This window comes from Protopterus annectens, chromosome 13.part0, assembly GCF_019279795.1.
Source record: "Protopterus annectens isolate FY-2018-M chromosome 13.part0, PAN1.0, whole genome shotgun sequence".
NCBI lineage: Eukaryota > Metazoa > Chordata > Ceratodontiformes > Protopteridae > Protopterus > Protopterus annectens.
This window is the reverse complement of record NC_056747.1, coordinates 1142952791-1142976595: the sequence shown is the minus strand read 5'-3', so window position 1 is coordinate 1142976595 and position 23805 is coordinate 1142952791. Positions and strand designations below refer to the sequence as shown.

The window sequence follows — 23805 nt, the reverse complement described above, 5'->3', positions numbered from 1 at the left end:
TTATACATATGGAGATGTACAAAATTTGGCCATATTTGTGAGGACTTATTCCAGGATATTGGTGCCCCTAGTAGGATGGTTAATTATTTGTGAAGGAGAGGTATAAATTATAATGTCAAGGAAAAGCTGGGGATACCGACCGTTGACAGTGTAGGCCAGCCAGTTTATTGATTAATAGTTGAAATTCCCTGGTAGAAAGGTATTGGGATTAATGTGAATTTCAGCTAATGCATTAAGATACAAAACATGATCAGAAAGGGGCATAGAAGGTGCTTTATAGCTGGCTATGAAGTGATAATTAGTCTTGTTTAGGATGATTTGGACTTCTAAGAGTTCAGATCTGGTGTGCCAAGGAATCTGTCATGAGGTGATGATATCCATGACAAATAGTTATACTCTCCCATAATTGCTTATAAGTCTAAAGACATGATAGACATTATACCCAGGAATAGAGGCCGTTGCCCTGAAAAAAGGTCTTGTACTCACCATAATGTTCCATCTGTGTTGTCCATTTTCATTCTCCCTCAGCTTTTGGGTTTGAAGCCGATCCTCAGATCTGACTCTGACGCGTCTTCCAAATCGTAGAACAGTGAAACTCTCAAGCTCCTCCCTTTACCCAGAATGCCCCAGTCAGTTTACATACCTCAAATCTAGTTTGCTGCCCATAGACTTACAGGTAGTGGAAAATAAGGAAGCAATGGAATCTAGAGCTCAAACAAAGGAACAGCTGTTCCTCCAATATCCTTTGATCTTTCCAGGAGTAAGGAAAAGGAGGAGGGTTAGTGGGAGGGAAGCTGTGGAAGAACGAAAACAGGCAACAGAGATGAAACATTATGGTGAGTACATGACTTTTTGATCTGATGCTGTCATTTTCATTCATCCCTCAACTGTTGGGACAGGGTTCCCAGATACCTAATTCCCAGGAGGACTCTAAGGAAGGATATTCCTATGCACAGTTGAGCCAAAGACTGCCCTTCCCTAGACACCAGATCCAATTTGCAATGAGTAATATTGGTATGAGGATTGGCCCAGGTTGCACAAGTTGCATCCAAGTAAGTTCTAGACAAAGCTGAAGAAGATGCCATAGACCTGGTGGAATGGGCTTTTGGTGGTTTTGGTAGTAGTAAAGACAAACCTACTCTATATAGAAAAGGTAATACAATCAGTCAACCATTTAGCCAAAGTCACTTTAGAAACTAGTTTACCTAATTTTGATTCAGAAAACAAAACAATTTGTTCAGATTTCCTGAAATCTTTGGTTCTGTGAAGGTAAAAATGCAACTGTCTGTGAACATCCATTAGGTGTAACACATATGCTCCATTGTTTGAGGAATTTGGAAAGAAAACTTGAATGCTGATAACCTGTTTAATATTGGATTCTGACACCACCTTAGGTAAAAAGGAAAGATTGGTCCATAAAGATATTCTACCTTTGTGAAAAATTAAATAAGGAGGTTTAGAAGAGAGAACCTGAAGTTCAGACACTCTTTTAGCAGAAGTAATAACAATTAAGAAAGTATTCCAGGTCAAAACATTTTATTCAGACTGAGCTGATGGTTCAAAGGAGGATTGAAGAACAAAATTTAAATCCCGAGTAGGAGTAGGATGCTTTAGAGGAGGTCTAAGTGAATACGTTCCTCTTAGAAAGGGTTTGCAAAGCTTGGAAGAAGCTAAGGCTGAGTTATTTACTCCTATATGAAAGTTAGAAATGGCTGCTAATTGTAATCTGACAATTGAGGAGCTAGACCAGTCACTGAAAATTGTAGCCAAAAGTCAAAGTCAAGAACCTTAGAAATCAGTGCTGAAAAGGGATCTAGATTCTTTTTATGTGCCCAAAAAACAAACCTTTGCCATTTACTTTTGTAAACCCTTCTACTGGAAGCTTTGTGGGATGATGATAAAATATGATGGACAGGAGAGGAGAGCCTGGGCAGTCTAGCAATCAACAAGAATAGGAGAAACCATGTGGTCAGTTTGAGGCCTGAAGTGTCTGGATGAGTCTTGTCTGTAGGGTGAGCAGTAGGTCTGGAGTTGGATCCAAATTTCAGGGCAGATGTAGAGGATGAGGACAAAGGAAGGAAAAGATAAACTCACACAAACTTTAAAGGCTCACTCAAGAGTTTTGTGACCTATGTCCAAATGCTATGTTGGCAATATGTTAGGTGAATAGGGCATTATGGGTAAAGGGAGGAGCTTGACAGTTTCAGTGTTCTAAGATCTGGAAGAAGTGGTTGAGTCAGATCCAAGTTTGACTCCGAACCCAACAGCTGAGGAATGAATAAAAATGGCAGCATCAGTTACCATGTTTCTTTAACTATACATATATGAATGTCTTCAAGTTGCAGGAGAGACTCAAATCTGGGCATTTTTTGTTAAATCCTGACAGTGAGTAGACCCACATTAATGTGTTCCAAATTAGAATTTACAAGGTTGGAATGTCCATCATTTTGACTTTACCTTAAAAGTCACTATGGGAACAGCAAAGGCTTTAGCCAACATGTGAAAGCTTTGGTAAGTGAGATGAAGGCTAGCCCTGGCAAGGCAGGAGGATTTTTCAGCCATCTCATCCCAAGCTGACACATACTGTATCCTCCTAGAATAACACCAGCTACATAGCCCATTATTAAAGCCAGTTATCTTGTCTCTCTCCACCTGTTCTATGTTTTCTCAAAATCCTCTATGGTTTCCCTCTTCACCACTCATTCTGGTAATCCATTCCCTTGGTCTACAATAAGCTCAAAAACATGGATCTTATTCATTCATCTAACTTATTCTTTTCCTTCAGGCTTGTGTTACCTGATAAAGATCCTTTTGGAGATTCAGGGAGTAATGAGTCTATATAATCTGCTGCCTGTGCTTTCTTCTTCTTTCTCTGAGCTTCCTGTTTAGGGTACCCCTTCACATCTCCCTGCCACAGTATTGTACACTAGTGTCATTTCCCCCTGTCTCTTATGGTTTCAGGTGAGAAGAGCTCTAGCTGTTCTAGCCTCTGATCATATCCCTACCCCTTTATCCCACAGATCTTTCTCATAGCTTTCCTTTGTATTCCTTCAAGCGACCTAATGTCCATTTCCTAATCTGGCTTTCAGAACTGCACATGATACTCAACATGTGGTCTGAATAGGGCACTGAAAACTGTAAACTACCTCCTTTCTTCTGAAATCTTTCCTGCTGAGGATACATCCCAGCATGCTTTTGGCTGATGCCATTGTCCTCTCACTCTACTCCTGGTTGCTCAGTCTGAGATCAGCCACTCTTAAATCCCTTTTCTGCTCATACCATGGTTGTTGTGGACAAATTACAATACTTGCTCATCTTTAAGAAATCCTTCCCTAGCCTCTTGGCCCTCATCCTTTGCTATTAATTAATTAGCAGTACAAGGCTAACTGCCTTTGTGAGCTATTTAAAGCCTTGCTAATCATCCCATTTGAGAATCAAACCCTGCACCTTATGTTTGTAAGGTAAACACCTTAACCATTATACCAACCCCAACTCTTGCTTCCTTAGATTCTTGACTCATTCTCAACTTCTACACCTGTCTGTGTGCTTGTTCTCTGTTACATTAGGTATGTCCAAGAAAAACACACTAGGCGGAGCTTAGAACAGATCCATGCAGGACTCCATTAGTCATTTCCCTCATTCCTGACATTATCTCTTTCTCTCAATAGCCCTCTATGTCCTGCCATCCAACCATGCAGATATCCATTTTCTCAGTTTTCCTACCTCTGCATCTCCAGTTTTCCTATCAACTCCTGTGCGGGACCAATTTAAAGTCCTTGCTGAAATATAGTTGGACTATATGTATTGGTACTCCCTTGTCAATTTAACCTGTAACCAGTCATAAAATTTAACCAGTTTTGACAGACAGTTTCTTCTGACAGTGAAGTCATGGAAATTGTTGTCCTCTATAAATGCCGTCCACCCTCCCCTCAGGAGGATCTCCATGATGTTCCCTGCCACTGTTGTTAAGCTAACATGTCTATAGTGTCCTGGAGTTTTTTCTGCTTCCTCTCTGATATTGAGGTACCACACTTCCTATCTTTCAGTTCTCTATCACATCTGTTCTAGTCAGAGATCTGTTGAAGACCTCTCAAGGGGTCTGCCAGCACACTTGCCAGATTTCTGAGAATGCCAGGAGGCATCCCATCTGGTCCTTGTGCTTCATCTTTGATAAGGGTAGCCAGTTCACTTTCCACCTCCTCTCCCTCTATCATAATATCTGTCCACTGCTGTCCGTATTCTGCTTTGCCTCCCTCCTGGCACAGAGCACTAAACTTGCTTCCCTTTGTGACACTGAATCAAAGACTTGTTCAGTACCTCTGCTTTTCCCCAGACATCTGTGATCTCCTCCCCATCTTTGGTCTGCCTGCCCAATTCCATCCCTCACTTCTTTCTGCTATGTCCCCTTCTTGATATCTTCTGCTAATTCCTTTTCAGCTTTCATGTTTTTGCTGCCCTCACCATATTTGTTGCCTTTTTGATAGACTCCTTGTACTGTGTTTCCTTCACTTCACCACCCCCACCTTTCCACCTCTTGTAGGCCTTGTCTCTTGTATCGGCTGGTAATCTATGTAACTATATTAACCTGCTTCTATGTTTGCATTTTTTGAATTTCTTCACAGCCTTCTACACAGACCTGAATACTCTATGCCCCATTCCTATTGCTTGTTTACTCCTTAATTTGCTCCCTACTTTTAATTCCTTCTTGGCTATCTCCCCGTACACAGAATAATCCACTCTTTTAAAATGTAATATCATTGTTTTGTCCTTTTATTCTTTCTCTTCCATTGCTGTAAACCATACTGTGACATGACTGCCGTTGGTTAACACTGATTTATTCTGGACATCTCTGACATGCTCTGCAGTGAATGAGACCACATTCACAGTTTTATTCTTTCTGGTACAGTTCTTCTCTAGATGGCTGAACCCTTCATTATCCAAGTCCTCAACCAGTTCCCATCATCATCATCATCAACCCCTTTTTCCCATTTTCTACATGGGATTTGGGTGTTGTCATTTGTCACTATCTCTCTCTCGATTCAGTGCCACTCTCCTGCCTTCTTCGAAAGTCATGCCTGACTGTCGCAGGTCTCTCACACCATCCATCTCTCTCTTTGCTGTATGCCCTTGTTTCTTCTGGCCTTTTTCCTGTCTGTCCCAAATCTTTTTCACCGGATTATCTTTTGCTTTTCTGCACATGTACCCAGACCCCTGTAATCTGTTCTCTTTACTCTTCTCTGCTATTGGAGCTACTTTGGCTTCTGCTCTTATGTCATCATTTCTTCATCTGTCCCATAGTGTGCATCCTACCAGCCATCGCAGGCACTTCATCTCCATCACCTCTAGCTTCCCCAACTACTCTGGCTTCATTTCCCAGGTTGCTGTGCCATGCAGCAGTACTGGTCACACCACTGTTTTGTAAACCTTGATTTTCAGCTTCTTCGACATTCTTCTGTTAACCAACTTCCACTCATTCTCTTTCCTGGAGCTCAGAATCGTCATTCTGCTCTTGACAGATTCAAATCACCATTAATGTTGTTTTTTTTTTCCTCCTTCTCCATTCCTTTGTTCATTCCTTTGGTCTGTTATCCTCTTATCTTGTTGTTTTGAGGGATGAAACACTGTAGCAATCCACCAGCCCCCTCTTCCTCTATCTTAACTGCCAGTGCACTTACCCCATCTTCTGACCTTGGCTGTACCTTTACCCCATTCCTGATTTGGTGTTCTTTCTCCTCTCTTTCCTCTCCTATCCCATATCTGATCCCTTCTTTATATAGAATGCTACTCAATTCCCAGCTCTGCCTTCTCTGTCATTTCTGAACAAGCTAAAACCAGACATCTCTGTCTCCCACACCCTCTTGTCACTGACCCATGTTAGTGATGCCAGTAATGTAACTCTCCCCTCCTGCTTCATCACCACATGCAGCTTCTTCATCTTAATACACATTCGTCTTATAGCACAAAGTGAGACTATCAAGACATGCTGTGAGTCACCCTTCTTTGTCCCTTTGATTTGTGCTGCATTTGTTTTTACCTTCTCTCATTCTGCTTTTGTCACCCTCCCTCCCTACTTCCAACATAGTACAGTAGTTGAACTGTACGTTTCCATGACAGCAACAAGCAAAGCTTTCCCTTCTAAGCTAAGATGGAGCTTGTCATGCGCATGTCGCTGGTCCCCCCCATCCAATTACTACCAATACCATGCCTTTCTCTCTCACAGAAAATTCACCCCGGGGATAACTCTAGTGGCGCTACTCAACAGAGATACTGGGAACTAAGGTCAGGTGGCACTATACCAGGGTAATCCTATGGCTATGCTTGTAAAGGCCCCAGAGCCATTAGCCTAGTACACACCTATGAACCTAAGAACCTATGTCCACTGCTGCAGCCAGTCATTACACTCTGTAGTCCTCCCTGTCATTTGTGTGCTGGATAATGGTGCAGGTAACACTTCCAGGAATGCTACCTCCAGCTCTCTGTCATGGCATTTCTATGCCACCTCCCAGACCCTGCTTACTACTACATCAGCTGTCTGCTATGACAGATAATTGGTGCCTACAAACACCACAACATGTGTCCTCTCCTCCCTCCTTGGTAGTCACTTTGTACTATGTCGACTTGGTCCTGAGATTTAGTGTTTGGACCCAAGGAATAGTCTACATCTGCGATTGAGACCCAAAATTATTTAGTGGGAAGAACTGGACCTTAATTCATAGATTCATAGATTATTACTAAACTAATGACATGAGAGGTGCCCAGAAAAATGCCTAACCACGTTATCCCAAAAGAATAATGATGTCCTGTATCCAAACAGGACATTGAGAGCCAGGCAATTATAAGCTACCATAAAGGATATGTACTAAGGGGTCCCCTACACAATCCCGAATGCACAGAATCCTGACACCCAAAATACCGAGATGAAAAGCCCGAAACCCTACATTACCGAAAGACCAGAAGCGCGAAATTCAAAATCCCGATTTTAAGGGATTTTTAGTTAGTGCTTCTGGTGTTGCGGTTCAGGTAAGTATGTGTGTGTAAGTGTGTTTGTTAGGGGCTTTAGTGTGTGTAAATGTGTGTTGTGACTGTGGTGTGTGTGTGTGTGTGTGTGTGTGTGTGTGTGTGTGTGTGTGTGTGTGTGTGTGTGTGTGTGTGTGTGTGTGTGTGTGTGAGGGACTGTAATGTGTGGGTGTGAGTTTGCCTTGTGTATATGTTTGTGCGATCTCGGAGTTAGAATAATAAAGTAGGGGGTGCTGGGGGGGGTGAAGCCCCCCCCTGCTTATCTTTAGTGTAGGATGGTTTGTTTGGTTATGGGGGAGGGTGTTTGTATGTTTGTGTGTGTGCTGTATGTATGTATTAGTTTTGCGATTTTAATGTGGGGTTTTGGGCTTTTTGTCTCGGTATTTTGGGCATTGGGATTCTGTGCATTCGGGATTTCATAGGGGACTCGTACTAAGACAATCACATGGCTTTTTTCATAGGTTAGTACTAGGCTATCTGCCCATGTTGGCCATTTTAAGCCTAGCCAGTTTCCCTCATAAATAAGAATAAAAACCTGTACTTTGTGGCTGCGAGGCAAACACCTTAGCCATTATGCAAACCGCTTCTTAAGACTGTGCTATATCAAGGACAGCGCCTTGTCAGTTTACAGTGTCTGAGATTCTGCCCAGAGGCTAGTTAGCATCATGAGGTTTTCCTATATACCAGTCTGCATCTGAATCTGGGTTATGAGATTTGACATTTCGAAGACTGGGCTGTGGGGGTCAGTCAGTCTGCAAAGGCTTTGGCAGTTTGTTCATTTGTTGCACATTGTTAATTATAAAATAACAAAAATGTGTTTAGAGACTTGATGTGAAAGTAAAGTGATAGGGACTGCAGAGAAGAAGTTATATCTAAGATAGTACTGGTCTTACAAAAAAACTCATGGACCAGCCCAATTAGTTAAACACAGAATAAGTGTGCCAGATTTAGATCTCCTAAAATACCTAGGCTCATATAAGTTATACTGTGAAAGCTTCAGATAGATAAAATTTAATAAACCTGAAGACACAGACTCCAGTCTGAATAACGTAAGAAGTTACATAATGTGTCTCATGCTGCCAGCATTTACACTACTATGCATATGACAGAGAAACTTATTTAAAGAAAATGTCAACAAAGTAGACTAAAACATCCAGTAATGTAAGGAGAGCATGCTGTTATGAATAAATAAGTTAAATGGCGATAAACTGCATATGCCAGAAACCAAGTAGGGTAGTGTTATCCAAACACGTAGATGTTATTGACTTCTCTTCACGACTCACTAGGAAACATAAAAAAGTCAGATTATGTTTAGTCTCTCCAAGGGAACTTACTGCCTTAGTCCTTTGATTTTTTTATTTTTTTTTTTAATTGGAAAACATTATGGTCTTTCTACTTGGGCAATGTGCTTTCTACAGATCAACTGCTTATATGCCATTTTACAGTTAACTAAGTTTGCCTTCAGAAAAGATAGAAATTCAGGGGTGTCGCTGATATCTGAACTATTATAAAGTGCTAAAAAAACAAAAAGTGATACCCTTTTACCCTTTGGCTATCAGAAAGTGATGTTAAGAAATATCTTTAAAACCATTATCATTAAAGTAGCTGTGTGGTTCTTCTGACAGCACACATGGCAAGGCTGTCCTTAAGCTATTTGGACTATTTGGTCAAATAGGACACCACTCCCACATGGAGCTCTGCGCTAGGTTATGACAGGATCATTATCAATTAAACAACCTGCAAGATTTACCTGAGTGACACCACAACAAAGTGCAAGGCATTTTTCTACCTTTAGTCTTGCTTCCACAGTAGCTACAAGTCTTTTTACTTGAGGTGATTAATTTTCCCATCATGCATTGCACACGTGGCTAGTCTAGGATTATTAACACTAATAAAGCACAAAAAAATGCTTAAACACCAGAAAGTCTTGGCTGCACAGATGAACCAATAAGACAAGAAATATCTTGTGAAAAAAATTAACAGCAGTGTTCCAGTAAAATATTGAATTAATTGAGCAGTTTCCATTATAGCAGGACTTGATCAGAATAGCAATACAGTAAGCCAAGTCAGTTGTTTGTGAAACCACCAAAATGGTCACAAGTACCTCAAATGACCAATAAAAATACTAACTGATACACACCATAACTCCAGCAGGAATCAATTATTCTATTTTCATTGTGCCCCTGTTAAAGTTTAGACCTGCTAAACTTAACTGAACAACTGAGTAGTGAGCACTGTATTTGTGTTTTTAGGCAATGCATATATTTAAATATTTATTGTTTTCTATCTATTCATTCTTTATTAACAAATGTTTCAAATATGTATTTTCAACACATATTTAATATGATGGTATGTTCAAATAACAGACAAGTATTTATATGTGGCTTTTGTCTGAACATGGAACATTTTAACAATTAGGATTTTTAGAAGTTTAGCCAACAGTTAACATGCCTCTGTGTGGTTTAGAGAACGATGAAGAGTCAAAATAAGTAGAAAGAGACAATTGTGTTGGATTTTAGAAAAGTGATTTATGCACTGCTGTGGAGATCATCAAGGATGAGTTAAAAGATAGGGAATCCATTAAGGGAGTAAATAAGCTATGGGTCAAGGTCAAGGATGCAGTACTCAGGCTAAGGGAACCCATTAAGGGAGTAAATAAGCTATGGGTCAAGGTCAAGGATGCAGTACTCAGGCTAAGGGAACCCATTAAGGGAGTTAATAAGCTATGGGTCAAGGTCAAGGATGCAGTACTCAGGCTAAGGGAACCCATTAAGGGAGTTAATAAGCTATGGGTCAAGGTCAAGGTTAAGAATGCAGTACTCAGGCTATGAACAAAGGTGTGATGAACAGGCAAAAAGAGAAGTAGGTCAATGAGGTTACAGAGGAATGTGGGCCTGGCAATTAGACCAAAAGTTAAGACCAAAAAAGGAAGAAAGGAGTGGATGGGGGTAGAAAAGGAAGAATACAAAGGGGCTAGTGAAAAGGCAACAAAGGCTAAAGCAGAAATTGAGTTAACAAGAATCAAGATGGTATGCAAGGACTTCTTCAGATAAAAAGCAGCAAGAAGAAAAAGAGGGGCAGAGCGTGCCCAGTATTTTAAGATGCATCAAGCACAACTTCTATTAAGAGCACACAGGGGACACACTCAGTCCAGGGTCTGGGTTTCTCTCTCTGTCTCCCTCCAGGTCCCCAGTAAGACTGCCCAGTGGCACAGCTATAGAGATGTGTCCTCAGCCGAGTGTCCAAGCCAAGTCCTCCAGCACCCTTTCTATGAAACCAGTGCTTTGTGTCCCTGCTCCAAGCAGATGACACACACACTCTTTGAGATCTGATTTTCACACACACACACACACACACACACACACACCTAGGAAAGGCTGGCACAAATTTACTAGCTATTCCCCCTTCTGCCAAGACCATAAGGTAGTTATACCACCAGGCACTCCAAAGCCAGCTACTCTAAGGCTTTTGCAAGGGTACCCAATTATACTGAGTGAAAGTAATATTAATACAAATGGTAGTTTGACCAACAGCAAGGCTTTCAGGAACGACCAGAGCCATCACCAAATATATATAACTACTCTCAGAGATTAAAATAGTCTCTAAAAGACAAGCCACAAAGAAAAGTTTAAATCTATTTAATAAGAAATAAGAAAAGAACATAAAAATACTATATATGTCTTTCCAGTAAACAGCAGAGATGCAATTACAGGAAATGGGTAAAGTAACACAGATGAATAGATTCACACAGATATAGAAAAGCAGCACATAACTAATCTCACTTTATTTCGTGACTGATCTAAAGACTTACTATTCCCTGGTCACTTACTAGAGCAAGGCAAGATAAAGTAGGTGAGGGGTCCTTCCTTGACAAGTTACAAAAACAGAATGCGATCAGACTTCAGTCTCATCTAGTATTAAACATCATTTTGGCCTAGATTGCAGAATGACATCACATACATCTGGTCATCTGACTTCTGATTCCCATGCTATCCCCATTGCTAGAAACTGCCAGGATTTAGCTCATATGTGTCAATAATGCAGACGTTGAATTTTGCTCAGATCTGTTGCAGCTTCAGGAAGTCATAAAACAATTTCAAACATCCACCCTTCCAGAGTAGCAATTAGTTCACCCCAAAGAAAATACAGAAAGCTTCATAGTGCAGACTTTTTGTCTCTGGTTGCACTGAGAACTGTAGGATACTATATTTATGGCCTAAGCCAGGTAATTTAATTTTAAACCATTTTCAAAGTTAGGTGGATTGAGATTAACCTCTTCTCTTCTAGTATCATCTGTTAAAACATATACATTTAAACAGTTACAATAATGCATGTATATTTCTTTTTCTGTCTAGCAGGGCACACTGTTAGTACATTTTGACACAAGCAGCTTTACAAATACATTTTTCAAAACAAGCATCTGTACAAATCAGTTTGATATACAAATGAGATATAATTATTTACAAAAATCCAGCTAGCTGTGCTGGAATTTGTTACACATCCACTGCCCTACCTGGCATAGCTGGCAATACCTCACAACGTCACACAAGGTGCAAGGTTTATTCCTGACCTCTGACTAATTGCCTGTATGAAGTGTGCATGTTATCTTTGTGTCTCTGTGGGTCTCTCCCACCTCCCAAAAAATGCCTAGTTTTTCCACCACAAACTCACTCAATAATAGAGTTGTGGGTAGAAGCACAGACTCTAGATGGTGCCTATAATGGGGAGAAGTTGTATATAACAATCACTTAGAGCATTAACTTCAAGATAGGAAAATACAGATCACAGACTGTGTGTAGCCACTCAATGGTGTAAAAATTGGCTCTAGGTGTGGTCATGTTAAATGTTGCCAAATCAAGCATGGGTGGTAACCAATGATAAGTAGGCTGAGGACCTGACTTATGTCAGGGACCTGGGGATCCATGTTAATGGTTGGAGAGGTGCATGTGGCCAGTTGTACCCACCATAAAGCCCAAAAGCCCATTGTCAATAAGCTTTTTGAAATGGGAGGTATTTAGACCTCTATGATAATTTCTGTATTAACCTGTAACATAATTGTAAGTAAAAATGTATTGTTATTTTTCTACAAGGAGCTTATCTCCCCGGGCTTCTACTGAAAAGGGACATTTATCCAGTTAGACTAGCCTGGTCAATAAATGTAAAATAAAAAAATAAATATTGGCTGGCTGGTGTCCAGTTGCCCAGCTTGGCTTACCTAGGATACTTCTCTTTGAGTAAAAGCTGGATATAAAATCAATGAACCTGCCAAACTAAGAATTGTTACATTCAATGTAGGTTCACTGACAAGATGGAGCATGGAAGTGGATGACATGATGGTGAGAAGGCTGGATATTTTATGCATCCAGGAGACAAAATTGAAGGGTAGTACAGCAAAGTCACTTGGCTTTGGATCCAGAGTCTACTACTCAAGAGGCAGACATGGAACTTTTGGTGAAGGAGAAGAAAGCACAATTCATTTGCCAGACAAAGCACATGAATTGGTGTTGATAATGGGTGACCTGAATGCACATATCAGGACAGACGCAACAGGATATGAGAACTGATTGGGTCAACATGGGTAGGACAACAGGAGCAAAGAAGGAAAAGTCATTCCTGACATTTGTCTAGCAAATGGCTTGATGGTGGCCAACAAGAACAAGTGCCCACGCTAACACAAATACCAAAGAAAATAAGACTCCACGGGTGAAGAAACTTGGTTCAAAAAAGCAAATGCGTATCAAACTTAGATAAATAATAATTGAGTAGTTTGATAATATTCGATAACTTTTAATCCATAAAATAACAGTAGGAAAAACAAAATAGTCAAGCGCTTTCGCCTGGTTCCTACCAGGCTTTATCAAGATACTAAACAATCAAAAACAGAATTGTTATATACCATTTGGAATTGACCATGTGATCGATCAATTTGCAGCTTTAATTATAGTAATCAAAGATTTAAAAGACCAATGTCCCCCATAGCATGGTGGCCAACACAGCTCAGCGATGGTCATAAGTCCACATACATGAGTGACCAATGTGCAACTCAGGTTGACATCCTCCTAATAAAGAAAAAGCACTAGCACTAGGATAGAATTGGTGATTATAAAGTCATCCCCAGTGAAACAGTTGTCCCACAGCATAAACCACTGGTTGACACAATTAGCTGCAAGCAGTGGTCAGAGAAGGCTCTAAGTTCAACAAAGACTAGACTGAAGACCTGTAAGTTAACTGGAGAGAAAGCACAAGGGTTCAAGGAATTACTCAGAACTCTAGCACCTCAGGAAGAAGAGGAAGTATGCAGAGTTGAAGAAGAATGACAGCACCTCAAAACAGCATGTGTGAGGACTACAGAACAGATATGCAGCCCAGCCAGGTATTGAAGCAAGATACAGAAGGAAATCTGGTTGTAGAATACCGAAGTCCAGGAAGTCATTTTAAAGAAAGAAGGAGTGCAGGAAAAAGTGGGAGACAGAAAAGATGGATGAGGCTAGGAAGGAATGCAGGTTGGCTAAAAAAGAGACGAGAGAAATTGAAATAGAAGAGAAAGGCATCAGAGGCACTCTACTACCTTCTGGAAAGTGTCTCAGTAGATTGCACAAATAAACTCTATCACTTTGCAAGGCAAAGAAAAAGATAAGGAAGATAGTTCGACACACTTCATAAAGGATGCCAGCAGCAATCTGATCTCCAGCCCACAGGACATCAATAACAGATGGAAAAAGTATTTCCAGCAGTTTCTGAATGAATAAAACCCCTCAAAAGCTGTTCTGTCCCAGACACAGCCTACAATGAAAGAAGAAGAGGAGGAGTCTGCCTCAGAAAAAGTAAGATCAGCACTGAGGAAAATGAAGTCAGGGAAAGCAACAGGCTCAGATGAGGTCACAGCAGATATGATAACGATGCTGGATGAAATAGGGGATAAATGGCTGCTGAGGATATTCATAGCAATATGGAGAAAATAAGTGGCTCCCAGATGACTGGAGAATAAGTATACTTGTGCTAGTGCACAAGAACAAAGGAGATATTCTCAATTGTGGGCAGTTTAGAGGTACCAAACTCCTGTCACTGCATGAAAGTCCTGGAGAAGGATGAGTGATAAAAGAATATGAAGAGCGGTAAGAAGTAAGATGGGAGATGAGCAGTTTGGATTCAGATCAGGATGCAACACAACTAACCCAACATTTGCAGATGGTTGAAGAAAAGTTGGAGATGAGGAAAGAGTCAATATGGGCATTCCTAGACTTGGAGAAAGCATATGACAAGGTCCCAAGAAAACTGACTTGGGCAGTCCTACCGTAGTTTGAAGTCCCAGAAACACCGGAAGACTTGGTGCATACTAATACAAAGACCCAATGACTCAAGTATGAACAGTGTTTGGACTGAGGACACAGAGGGGTTCCCACTGTAAGTGGGTGTACACCAGGGTTTGGCTCTGAGCCCACTGCTGTTTATACTGGTGATGGACTACATTAGTAAGCAATTCAGAGAGGACAGGTCAACAAAATTGCTGCATGCAGATGATGTGGCATTACAGACAGACTCTGAGCAAGAACGTCAACAAGACATAGAGGAATGGAATGCAAAACTGAAGGCACATGAGTTGAAAGTGAGCACTGATAAGACAGTTGTAATGGCAGCAAATGGGGGAAATCAGAGGAAGGTGAGAACTGAGATAGAAGGAAAAAGGATAACAGCTTCAAGTATCAGGGAAGGGTGGATGAAGAGAAGGGAAGCCTGAATGAAGAGGTCAAATAGAATCAATGGGGCTCCAGCCAACTGGCACAGAGTGTCAGGGGTACTGTATGACAGAAGAATGCCAAAGAAGCTAAAATGTATAGTGTACAAAACAGGGGTGTGACCAGTACCACTGTGTGGTACAGAAACCTGGGCTGTAAAGGCAGAGCAGTTGAAGAAGCAAGAGGTGATATAGATGAAGTGCCTGAGATGGGTAGTAGGATGCACACTGTGTAGATACAAAGAAATGATGACATCAGAGCAGAAGCCAAAGTAGCTCCAATTGCAGGCAATGTCAAGGAGAACAAATTACAGTGTTGTGGGCATATGTGCAGAAAAGCAGAAGACAATCCGGTGAACAAGATTTGGGACAAGCAGGAAGAAAGCAAGATGAAATGAAAGCATCCAGCAAAGAGGTGGCTGGATTGTGTGAGAGAAGAACAGTCAGGCGTGAGTGTTGAAGAAGGTAAGAGAGTGGCATTTAATCGAGAGAGGTGGCCACAGTTCACATGACACCTTAACCCCATATAGAAATGGGGAAAAAATTGGATTGATGATGATGATGATTTCTTTAAGGAAAATAGTGGAATTATTATGGAAAGAAATAGTTTGTAATTATTGGCAAACCAACAGGGCACTGCAACCAGATAAGAGTTCTTCATAAGTCACCTCTGAAGTTTTCTTAACTTAAAAAAAAAAGAAAGATAAGCTGCATAAACAGCAATGTTTTATACCTTGTTTTCTAAATTAATTTTGATTTCTTAATGGCTGTGGTAGCTCAGCAATACCTTTATAGTGATCCCACATTTCGTCAGTAATAACCAGTTTATAAAGTCATAGATTCATAGGTTTGACTGTCCAGGTTATGACCTACTGGTTTTCAAGAAGCTTAATAGTTGTTATTCTATGTTGATAATTTCCACTTCCCATAGATTTATATCTACCTGCTTATAGCTATATCTATATATCCATCTTTATATATATATATATATATATATATATATATATATATATATATATATATATATATGGTTCCCCTTTATAAGATCATCTGACAAGAACGTTGACTCACTTAACAGCGAGATGACAACAACTAAAGTTTAGAACGGTGAATTCTCATAATGGCAAATTTCATCTCTGGGGAAACTCACCACTTGGCCACCACTGACGACCTTTGCCATTTTTTTCCACTGTAGTGCAATCTAAGAGTTGGACTATTTAAGTGGGGGGCGAGGCCCCCTACATGGGAGGTGTGGGGGTGAAGTCCCCCATTTTGGTGGGTTTCATTTCTTTCTTTTTTTTTTTTGTCAGTTGTGGCCAAGTGGTTAGTTTCCTGGAAGTGAAATTCACTATTCTAAACTTTAGATGTTGAAGTCTCGCTGTTAAGCGTCTCGACATTATGGTCAGATGATGTTATCAAGTAGAACCAAATATATATATATATATATATATATATATATATATATATTGTGGGTCTACTAAGTTAGAACAACATGCACAAAAACTGACCACTAACATCAACAACAAAATATCAACAAAGCAAATGTTGACATACAACTATGAATGCACCAAGCAATAACTGTGGTGCATGCAACGCTAAAAAAAAATGCCCTCTGCACCCTCCCATGTGAGGAGTTGCAGCATCCACTTTCTATTACTTATACAGATTGCACAATACTGGGGAAAGGGCATATTACCCAACAAGAATTGTGCAGTCTCACACACCTGTTAACCATCTCAATAGTTAACCAAATTGTGTCAAATAAACAGATGTCAATTAAAAGCAAATCTGACCATATTTGCTGATCACACATATATAAACACACACACACAACACACACACATGCACACACATGCACACATACACACACACACACACACACACACACACACACACACACACACACGCACGCACGCACACACACACACACACACATATGTATGTATGTTTTTTTTTGAAGGAAGTAAATTCATCATTTATTTATTTAAATAACCAATAACTTTATACCTTCCTAATTAATTAAAGAAAAAAATTAATTCACAGTATTTTATGAATATCAGATATTCCCAGTTTAATTTATTGTTCATTACCATTTATATAAATTGTTGTTCATTATTAATGAGGCTTAAGGGTTGTATTTAAAATGTTTCAGGCCCATTTTGTTGTAAATATATTTTCAGCTAAAGCTGGAGATGTCAGGAACATAACTATAAATCTTAAGCAGACTATTGGATACAAGGATATTTGGAAAGTGCTTTGTTACTGATATTTTACATAAATTAATCCTAATGCCTCTAACATGCACCTGGACTCGCAAATGTATCTCACATGTTGCTTGTCTAGTACAGATTTTTGATAGAGAAAAAAAAGAAAAAACAATAAACAGCCCTTCTAGAACTTCAGTCCTACTTAATTTATGAAGAACCGTATGCTAAAATCTGACAGTGCATTTTTTTTTTTTTTTTTTACCAAAACAAATCTGGGCATTGAACACCTTCCATACCCTTGGTATGTAAATTCACCAACCTGGTTTATTAATTAGGTTATTTTAACCTAGGTGAAACCAGTCTGCTCATAAGACTTCTAGTAGTTATCTAAAAACCTTAAACTTTACTGTAAATGTGTTCAAGAAAACCGTAAGGCATCAAAATAAACCAAAACATATGTCATCTTTGTAAATGGAGTTGATAAATGGCTGTGATATATAATAAAATAAATAGCCTTCCCTTCATTTTCTTGTTTGACACTGATTATGTTCTCAGAAATATAATACTTATAATTATAATATACAGGAACTAAATAAAATCACTTTCAGTTTAACCCCTTTTACAGTAATATTTCAAAACTGCCATTTGTTGCTTTTTCAAACTTTGTCATATGGGTGTAAACCTTTCTCGCCCTATTTAACTCTTAATAAGGAAATGGTGTTTTAAAACCTTGAAGGGTGAACACATGATAATAAAGAAATAGGTTACCTAAATTAGGCTTCCTGTACATTGAAGACTGCAAAACTTAATTCCTTACTTTTTTTTTTTTTTTTAGTTTTGCACCCAGAAATAATGTATTTTTTTATATAAAATACCACTATTTAGTAATTTCATGTTTGATATTTTCCTGCAAATATTTGTCACATAGTCATCATTTTCTATGTAAAATGTACATTGCTGTTTTCTTTCCAACTGCTGCTACTTTGTCTTGCTTACTGCTCCTGTGAAGCCAGGTCATGGCTGAAAATGGTCAAATGAGCAGCCTACCTACCCAGTTCCAAATTCCGGTAAATAAATTAATAAATAAAATGCATTTGTTTCATATATAAAGGACAGTCTTGTTAAATTCAAAAAGTGAAAAGAACCATACAAACTCTGCTGAGCAATACATGTCGTATAAAACTTTATATTAGTTTATTATAGTCATTCTGACAAATTTACATTCTAAATAATCTATTACAAGATTAACATAACTAGGGGTATAAAACCATTCAACTGCATTACAGTTTTTTTTTCTGAAAATAAAATTTACCATTAAATAAGAATAAAGTCAAACAAGATGATAGTTATGAACTATTCCCATACACATGAACATGAAAACACTTCTCATATGTACCTGAATATAAAAACTAACATCAAATGTAAGCAAAAAAATATATATATATTTCACATCAAACAAATCAAATATAAATCTTGAGTTTATTTGACAATGTAACCACATTAGTAGACAAGAAAGCAGCTATAGATTTGTCTGCTTAGATGTCAGCAAGGGATTTGACATATAACCATAGAATTGAATAAATTAGACAAGCCTGGAACAGCTTATACAGTGGAACTATGGTCAAAACACTATCTAGAAAAAAGGGCACAGTGGGTAATAGTAAACATAGTCCAAGCAGATGAAATAATGTTTGCAGGTGGGTTATTATTGGAGGTCAGCTTTGGGGATGGTTCTTTTCATTTAAAAATACCTGGAAACATCAATATATATGTTTTGCTGAGGGCACAAAGTTATGCAACTGAGGTGATATGCATTGACATGCAAATGGTAAAAATGTTACTGGCAATATTGGTTGAATAGTACCTCAAGTTGGAAATCACAAACAAAACAAAAAAATTCAAATTCAGATGTAGCAGCTACAGAAAATGAAGAACAGCACTAAAGAATTTGGAAAACATAAATTTTTGCACTCTTAATTTAATCTGCAGATAAGAGATAAAGTAATTTATTCAAGAGAAAAAGTGTGTTTTATAAATTTTCTGGTGTCATTCTTACTTTTTTTGCAGCTGCTATGTCTGAATTTGGATTTTTGATTTAAATTTTATGCAAAAAAGGGCAAATAATATTTCTGGAGAAGGCTAACAAAGGAACTGAGTCCATAGCTGCAGGGGAGCATTCACAACAACAAAGGTGAAAAAATACCTGGGATAGTGACATCAGATAATATCAGGTGAATAAGTGATGTGGTAAAGCATCAGGAATGAAAGAGGATCCTTGGCTACAAAGCAGGAAGCATTCTGAGTAGAAAATGTGGAGTTGTCTGTCATTGTGGACAGTTAAGATCTCATTCTTTGAATTTTGTATAGAAATGGAGAGCTCATCTTTGTATGGACAAATGTTCATAGATTAGTAGTAGGCTAACTGCCCTTGTGGGCCATTTAAGCCTAGCTAGTTGCACCATGGAAGAATCAAACCCTGCACCTTGTGTTTGTAAGGTAAACACCTTAACCATTATACCAAACTCTCACCCTCCAAGACATGACAAAAGTTCAGAGAAGGGCACTGCATGTAGTACATGCTCGTCAATACAAGACACACAGATCAATACAGCCTTGAGAACAAGAGGCAAAAGATGGGGTTGATATGTGCAAACATTTTCACTTCTCAAGGAAAGCCACACAGACCCAATATGTATTGTATTTCAAAATACAGAGCTTTATGAGAAAAATATGGCACTATTTGTTCAAAGTGAATGTCTCATGGCAGATATACAGAAACTTTTTTTTGCAAGATGGATAGCACCTGATTGTAAAAGCCTTCCTGAAGAGGCTGCAGGTTCAAAACTGACAGCATTCAAGCATGGGGCAGACATAAAATAATTCTTATGAAGAAGAAGAAGAAGAAGAAACTGGTGGTTGAGTAGAATTTGTAGCTTATCGACTTCTAGGGAAAGAGGACAGCTATGTATTCAAACAGTTCTTATCTGCCTTTACAGTCTAAACTTGTTTGGTTAATCTGATAACACCAATGAGTGTTAAAATGGTTACATGATAGCTATTGTCTGACTTTTTAGACCAGTTAAGTATAAACCTGTAAGAATCTTTGTCAGATCTTCAAATCTTAGGCCTGTTGAAGTACATTCTTTCATTGTTTTTTTTTTCTGTCGTTATTTGGCTACAATTTTAAATTTTAAATTCCTCCTGTTTTACTATGTCACTTTTATTTCTGAAGAAATATTTAGATTTTTTTTTTATTTTGTTGAAGTATGTCAAAATTACTTAAAAGGTAATGTATCCTTTGCCATAATTTATAAACCTGCAATAATGTCTAGTAAAATACTATTTTTTTTTGCAAAATACTCCATTAACCATGTATTACACCTTATCTTTAGTAAAATGAGAAGACCTGAGAAACACAGCAGGAACTATAAAATTATTTAATTTGGTTAGCACTTCACATCAGAGATGCTTCATCAGACCATACATTTCATCAAAACTGACTTGACTGTATATATACACACCCTGACTAGAAATCAATCAATTATAACTCATTAAACAATTACATTAATACAATTCACTTAAAGATAAAATACACTATCCAATTAATAGAGCTCACAGGTCCTAACATGTCCTGTACTAAGTTACTTAATAACTACTAAAATACACATTATAAAAACTAATTATAAGAACCATACTAGTATAACTATGATTATTACTATAAGCGTCTCATTTTCAAATAAGGTTTAATAGACGTCCTGTCATTCAACCCTGGTTCCTTCTCAACCTGCAGCTCTATTATCCATCTCAACTCACTTAGTTCTAACCTATTTTTATGTCCCCCAACCATAAGTCCTGATGAATGCATTCTACCACTTTAAATAGAAAATTATGTGTTCTATCTTTATCCAAGATGTGTTTGGCTAGTGCACTCCTATCTAGTTCCCCATTCCTAATTGCCCCTAGATATTCCCTGACTCTCTCTCTCAGTGAGCGAGTAGTCGTACCCACAAGTACAATTTCCCTTAAGGGCACACAGAGATCACAGTTAGTCTGGGGCTGGTTTCTCCCTTTCTCTCAAAGTCCCCAATAAGACTCCCCACTGACACAGCTATAGGGACCAGATCTCAGCCTAGTGGGCAAGCTAAAACTTCAAGACCCTCTCTGTCCAACCAGTGCTTCCTGTCTCTGCCCAAGTAGCTGTCACACACACACTTTGAGATAAGAGTTTATACAACCACACAGACACTCCTGGGGAAGGCTGGCACAGGTTCTCCAGCTGTGCCCCTTTTACCCAGACTATATGGTAGAAATCACTGCCACCACCCAGCTAATATTTATCAGCTACTCAAAAATCCTTAAAAGGGTGCCCAATTATTACTGTGCAATATTATTATCCAAATGGTAAGTGCAACCTAACAGTCAAGGCTTATTTGGAGTGACTTGGTACAGTATCACTATGTACATGCAATGTACTCTTAGAGCTTAAATTATCTATACACAAAACAGCCACAGTTGAAAGGTGTAAAAATATTTAATAAATAATAAAAACACAAGACAATATTTCTTACTACACAGTGCTAGTCAAGAGTTCAGAGATCACAGAGAAATGTTTAAAATAATACCGTAGAAGAGTTCTGACATCACAGAAAAACACTTAGTCTAACCTTCCTAAGTCCTAGCTATTTCTAAGAGAAACACTAAAGTCTAAGATCCTACTTACATATAGACACAGGCAGTGCTGGTGATGTTGGATGTTCTCATGCCAAATGTTCAAATGCTCTCATTCTTTCCGTCCTTAAATTGATAACACAGTACCACTGATTCATTTCAGATTGCATAATTTCTTTCTGGTTCCCAGGCTAGCAGACTCTCAGAGGTTAATAGCCCCTTTGATCTTGCAGCTGGTCAGTTATCAGAGGAATAAAAGAAATTATACATGTAAATTCTAGCCATTAGCAATGCTTCAACACTATAGGCACAATTCCTTCATCCAGACATATCGGCTCCGAAGTTTGACATCAAAGGCAGTCATAAAATTCTTGACTTAGCTTTCTTACAGCAGAGTGCACTGTTGTTACATTTTTGCAGTTCCACATCCACTACAGTCTTTTCATATTAAGAAAACAAGCATGTGGCTTACATTAATATTTACAATTGACAGAATTATCTACAAAATTATATCTGGCTAGGCTGGCAGCCTTTACCTGTCTTCACAATTAACATCCCACTGGGGAATGTTCATTCTGCATTCCAGGTGAAGGTGCATGGGTCACACATACTCTCTAATGCAAAGTAATGCATCTGAGGAGCAAGACTGTAGAAAAGGAGTGGGCACTTGAGAGGGGAGGTGCTGATAGCAGCAAACTTGGAAAGAAACCTAGGGTTGGTCATATCAGGTGAACAAAAAGGTAAGCAAGCAGTGTAACAATGTAGCAGGAAAGGCATGTAAAATATTGAGGTATATTAGAACGGTAATCAGATGCACAAAATTAGATGTTATAGTAAAGGTGATAAGACCCCATCAGAGTACTGTTTGCACTTTTGTAGACCTCATCAGCATAATAATATAAGCAGGATAGAGGCAGTTAGAAGATGGCAATAAGAGTGGCACGTGGTCTATTTGAAAAGACATATAAAGACATGGTTAAAGAACTTAACATGCATACTCTTCAGGAAAGGAGGACAGAGGAAATCCAGAGTCCTAGCAGATGCTATCATTCAAAATAAGTGGCACAACAGTAACAGGAAAAATTTTAACCATACAAGTTGGGTGGTTCAAAGGAAGAATTAGGAACTGCCATTTCAAATAAGATGGTGAGTGACTGAAAAAGTCCTCTTAAAGAGATGCTAGGTTTAGAAACAGTGGCCTGGATTCTAGAATGCACAGGGCAGGCACACACATCCATTCTTATGATGACTAGGCAGTGATAAGCTGTTCAGTAGGTAGACCTTCAACTTACCCAGTACACAGTAGGGAGACCTGTACAGAAGTCTCTGTCTTCTGTAAAACAGTCCTGTTTCTAAATCTTATGCTAGGTAGTTACAGGTGAAGTGTACAAGTATCCAAGATCAGCAGCAGGACACAGCATGACAAGATAACCAAAAACTCAAAATGCATGGCTTGAAAGCAGAAAGAAGAATAAAGTGACAATGTACAATCCACGACATCTGTTTTCCAGCAATGGAGATACTGACTTAAAACCCTTGTGTTTTTTTTTTTGTGCTCTGACCAGGTGGCTTGCATGCAGTTCATTAACATCGTAGTGCACTCAGTGGAAAATATGAACTTCCGAGTCTATCTTCAGTACGAATTCACAGATCTTGGCCTTGACACCTACTTAGAGGTAAGTAGACCATTCAGCATGTGGGAAAAGGATGTCTACACTACTGTGTCTGCAGGACTTCTGTGCAAAAATTGTGTAGTCTGTTTATTCAAAAATCAAGATGAAATAAGTGCCTGTTATATAAAGTAACATTATTCATTGTTATGCTTCAGTGCATAAAAATAATTCCCATGCATTCATAGTGAAACTAGAGATCAGCAGTGCATAGTATGACTGGGGGACAGATTTCCTTATAATGTAAATGTTGTTACATATTCAGGCTCAGTCATAAAGCAGTTTCAGCATTTTGTAAAATCGTGTCATCTCCTTAGCTATACTTTGCATTCAGTCTTAACCTGTTTTAGCATATGAGATATTCCTCAATATAAGGAAACAGTTGGTGCATAATGTTCATCTCTCTCTCTTTCTCTCTCTCTCTCTCTCTATATATATATATATATGTATGTACACATGAATATCTATATCTAATTTCTCTCTCTCTCTCTCTCTCTCTATATATATA

General features: G+C 38.8%; 1 protein-coding gene across 6 annotated transcripts in view; it reads left to right on the top strand.

Moving 5' to 3' along the window:
• Nucleotides 1-23805, top strand: part of FMNL1 (formin like 1) — a 1099995-nt gene that overhangs the window by 806123 nt on the left and 270067 nt on the right. For all 6 annotated transcript variants that reach the window (XM_044055136.1, XM_044055138.1, XM_044055134.1 and 3 more), the window contains exon 11: nucleotides 23193-23303. In XM_044055136.1, the coding sequence (XP_043911071.1) occupies nucleotides 23193-23303 (111 nt within the window). The remainder of the gene's footprint in view (nucleotides 1-23192; nucleotides 23304-23805) is intronic.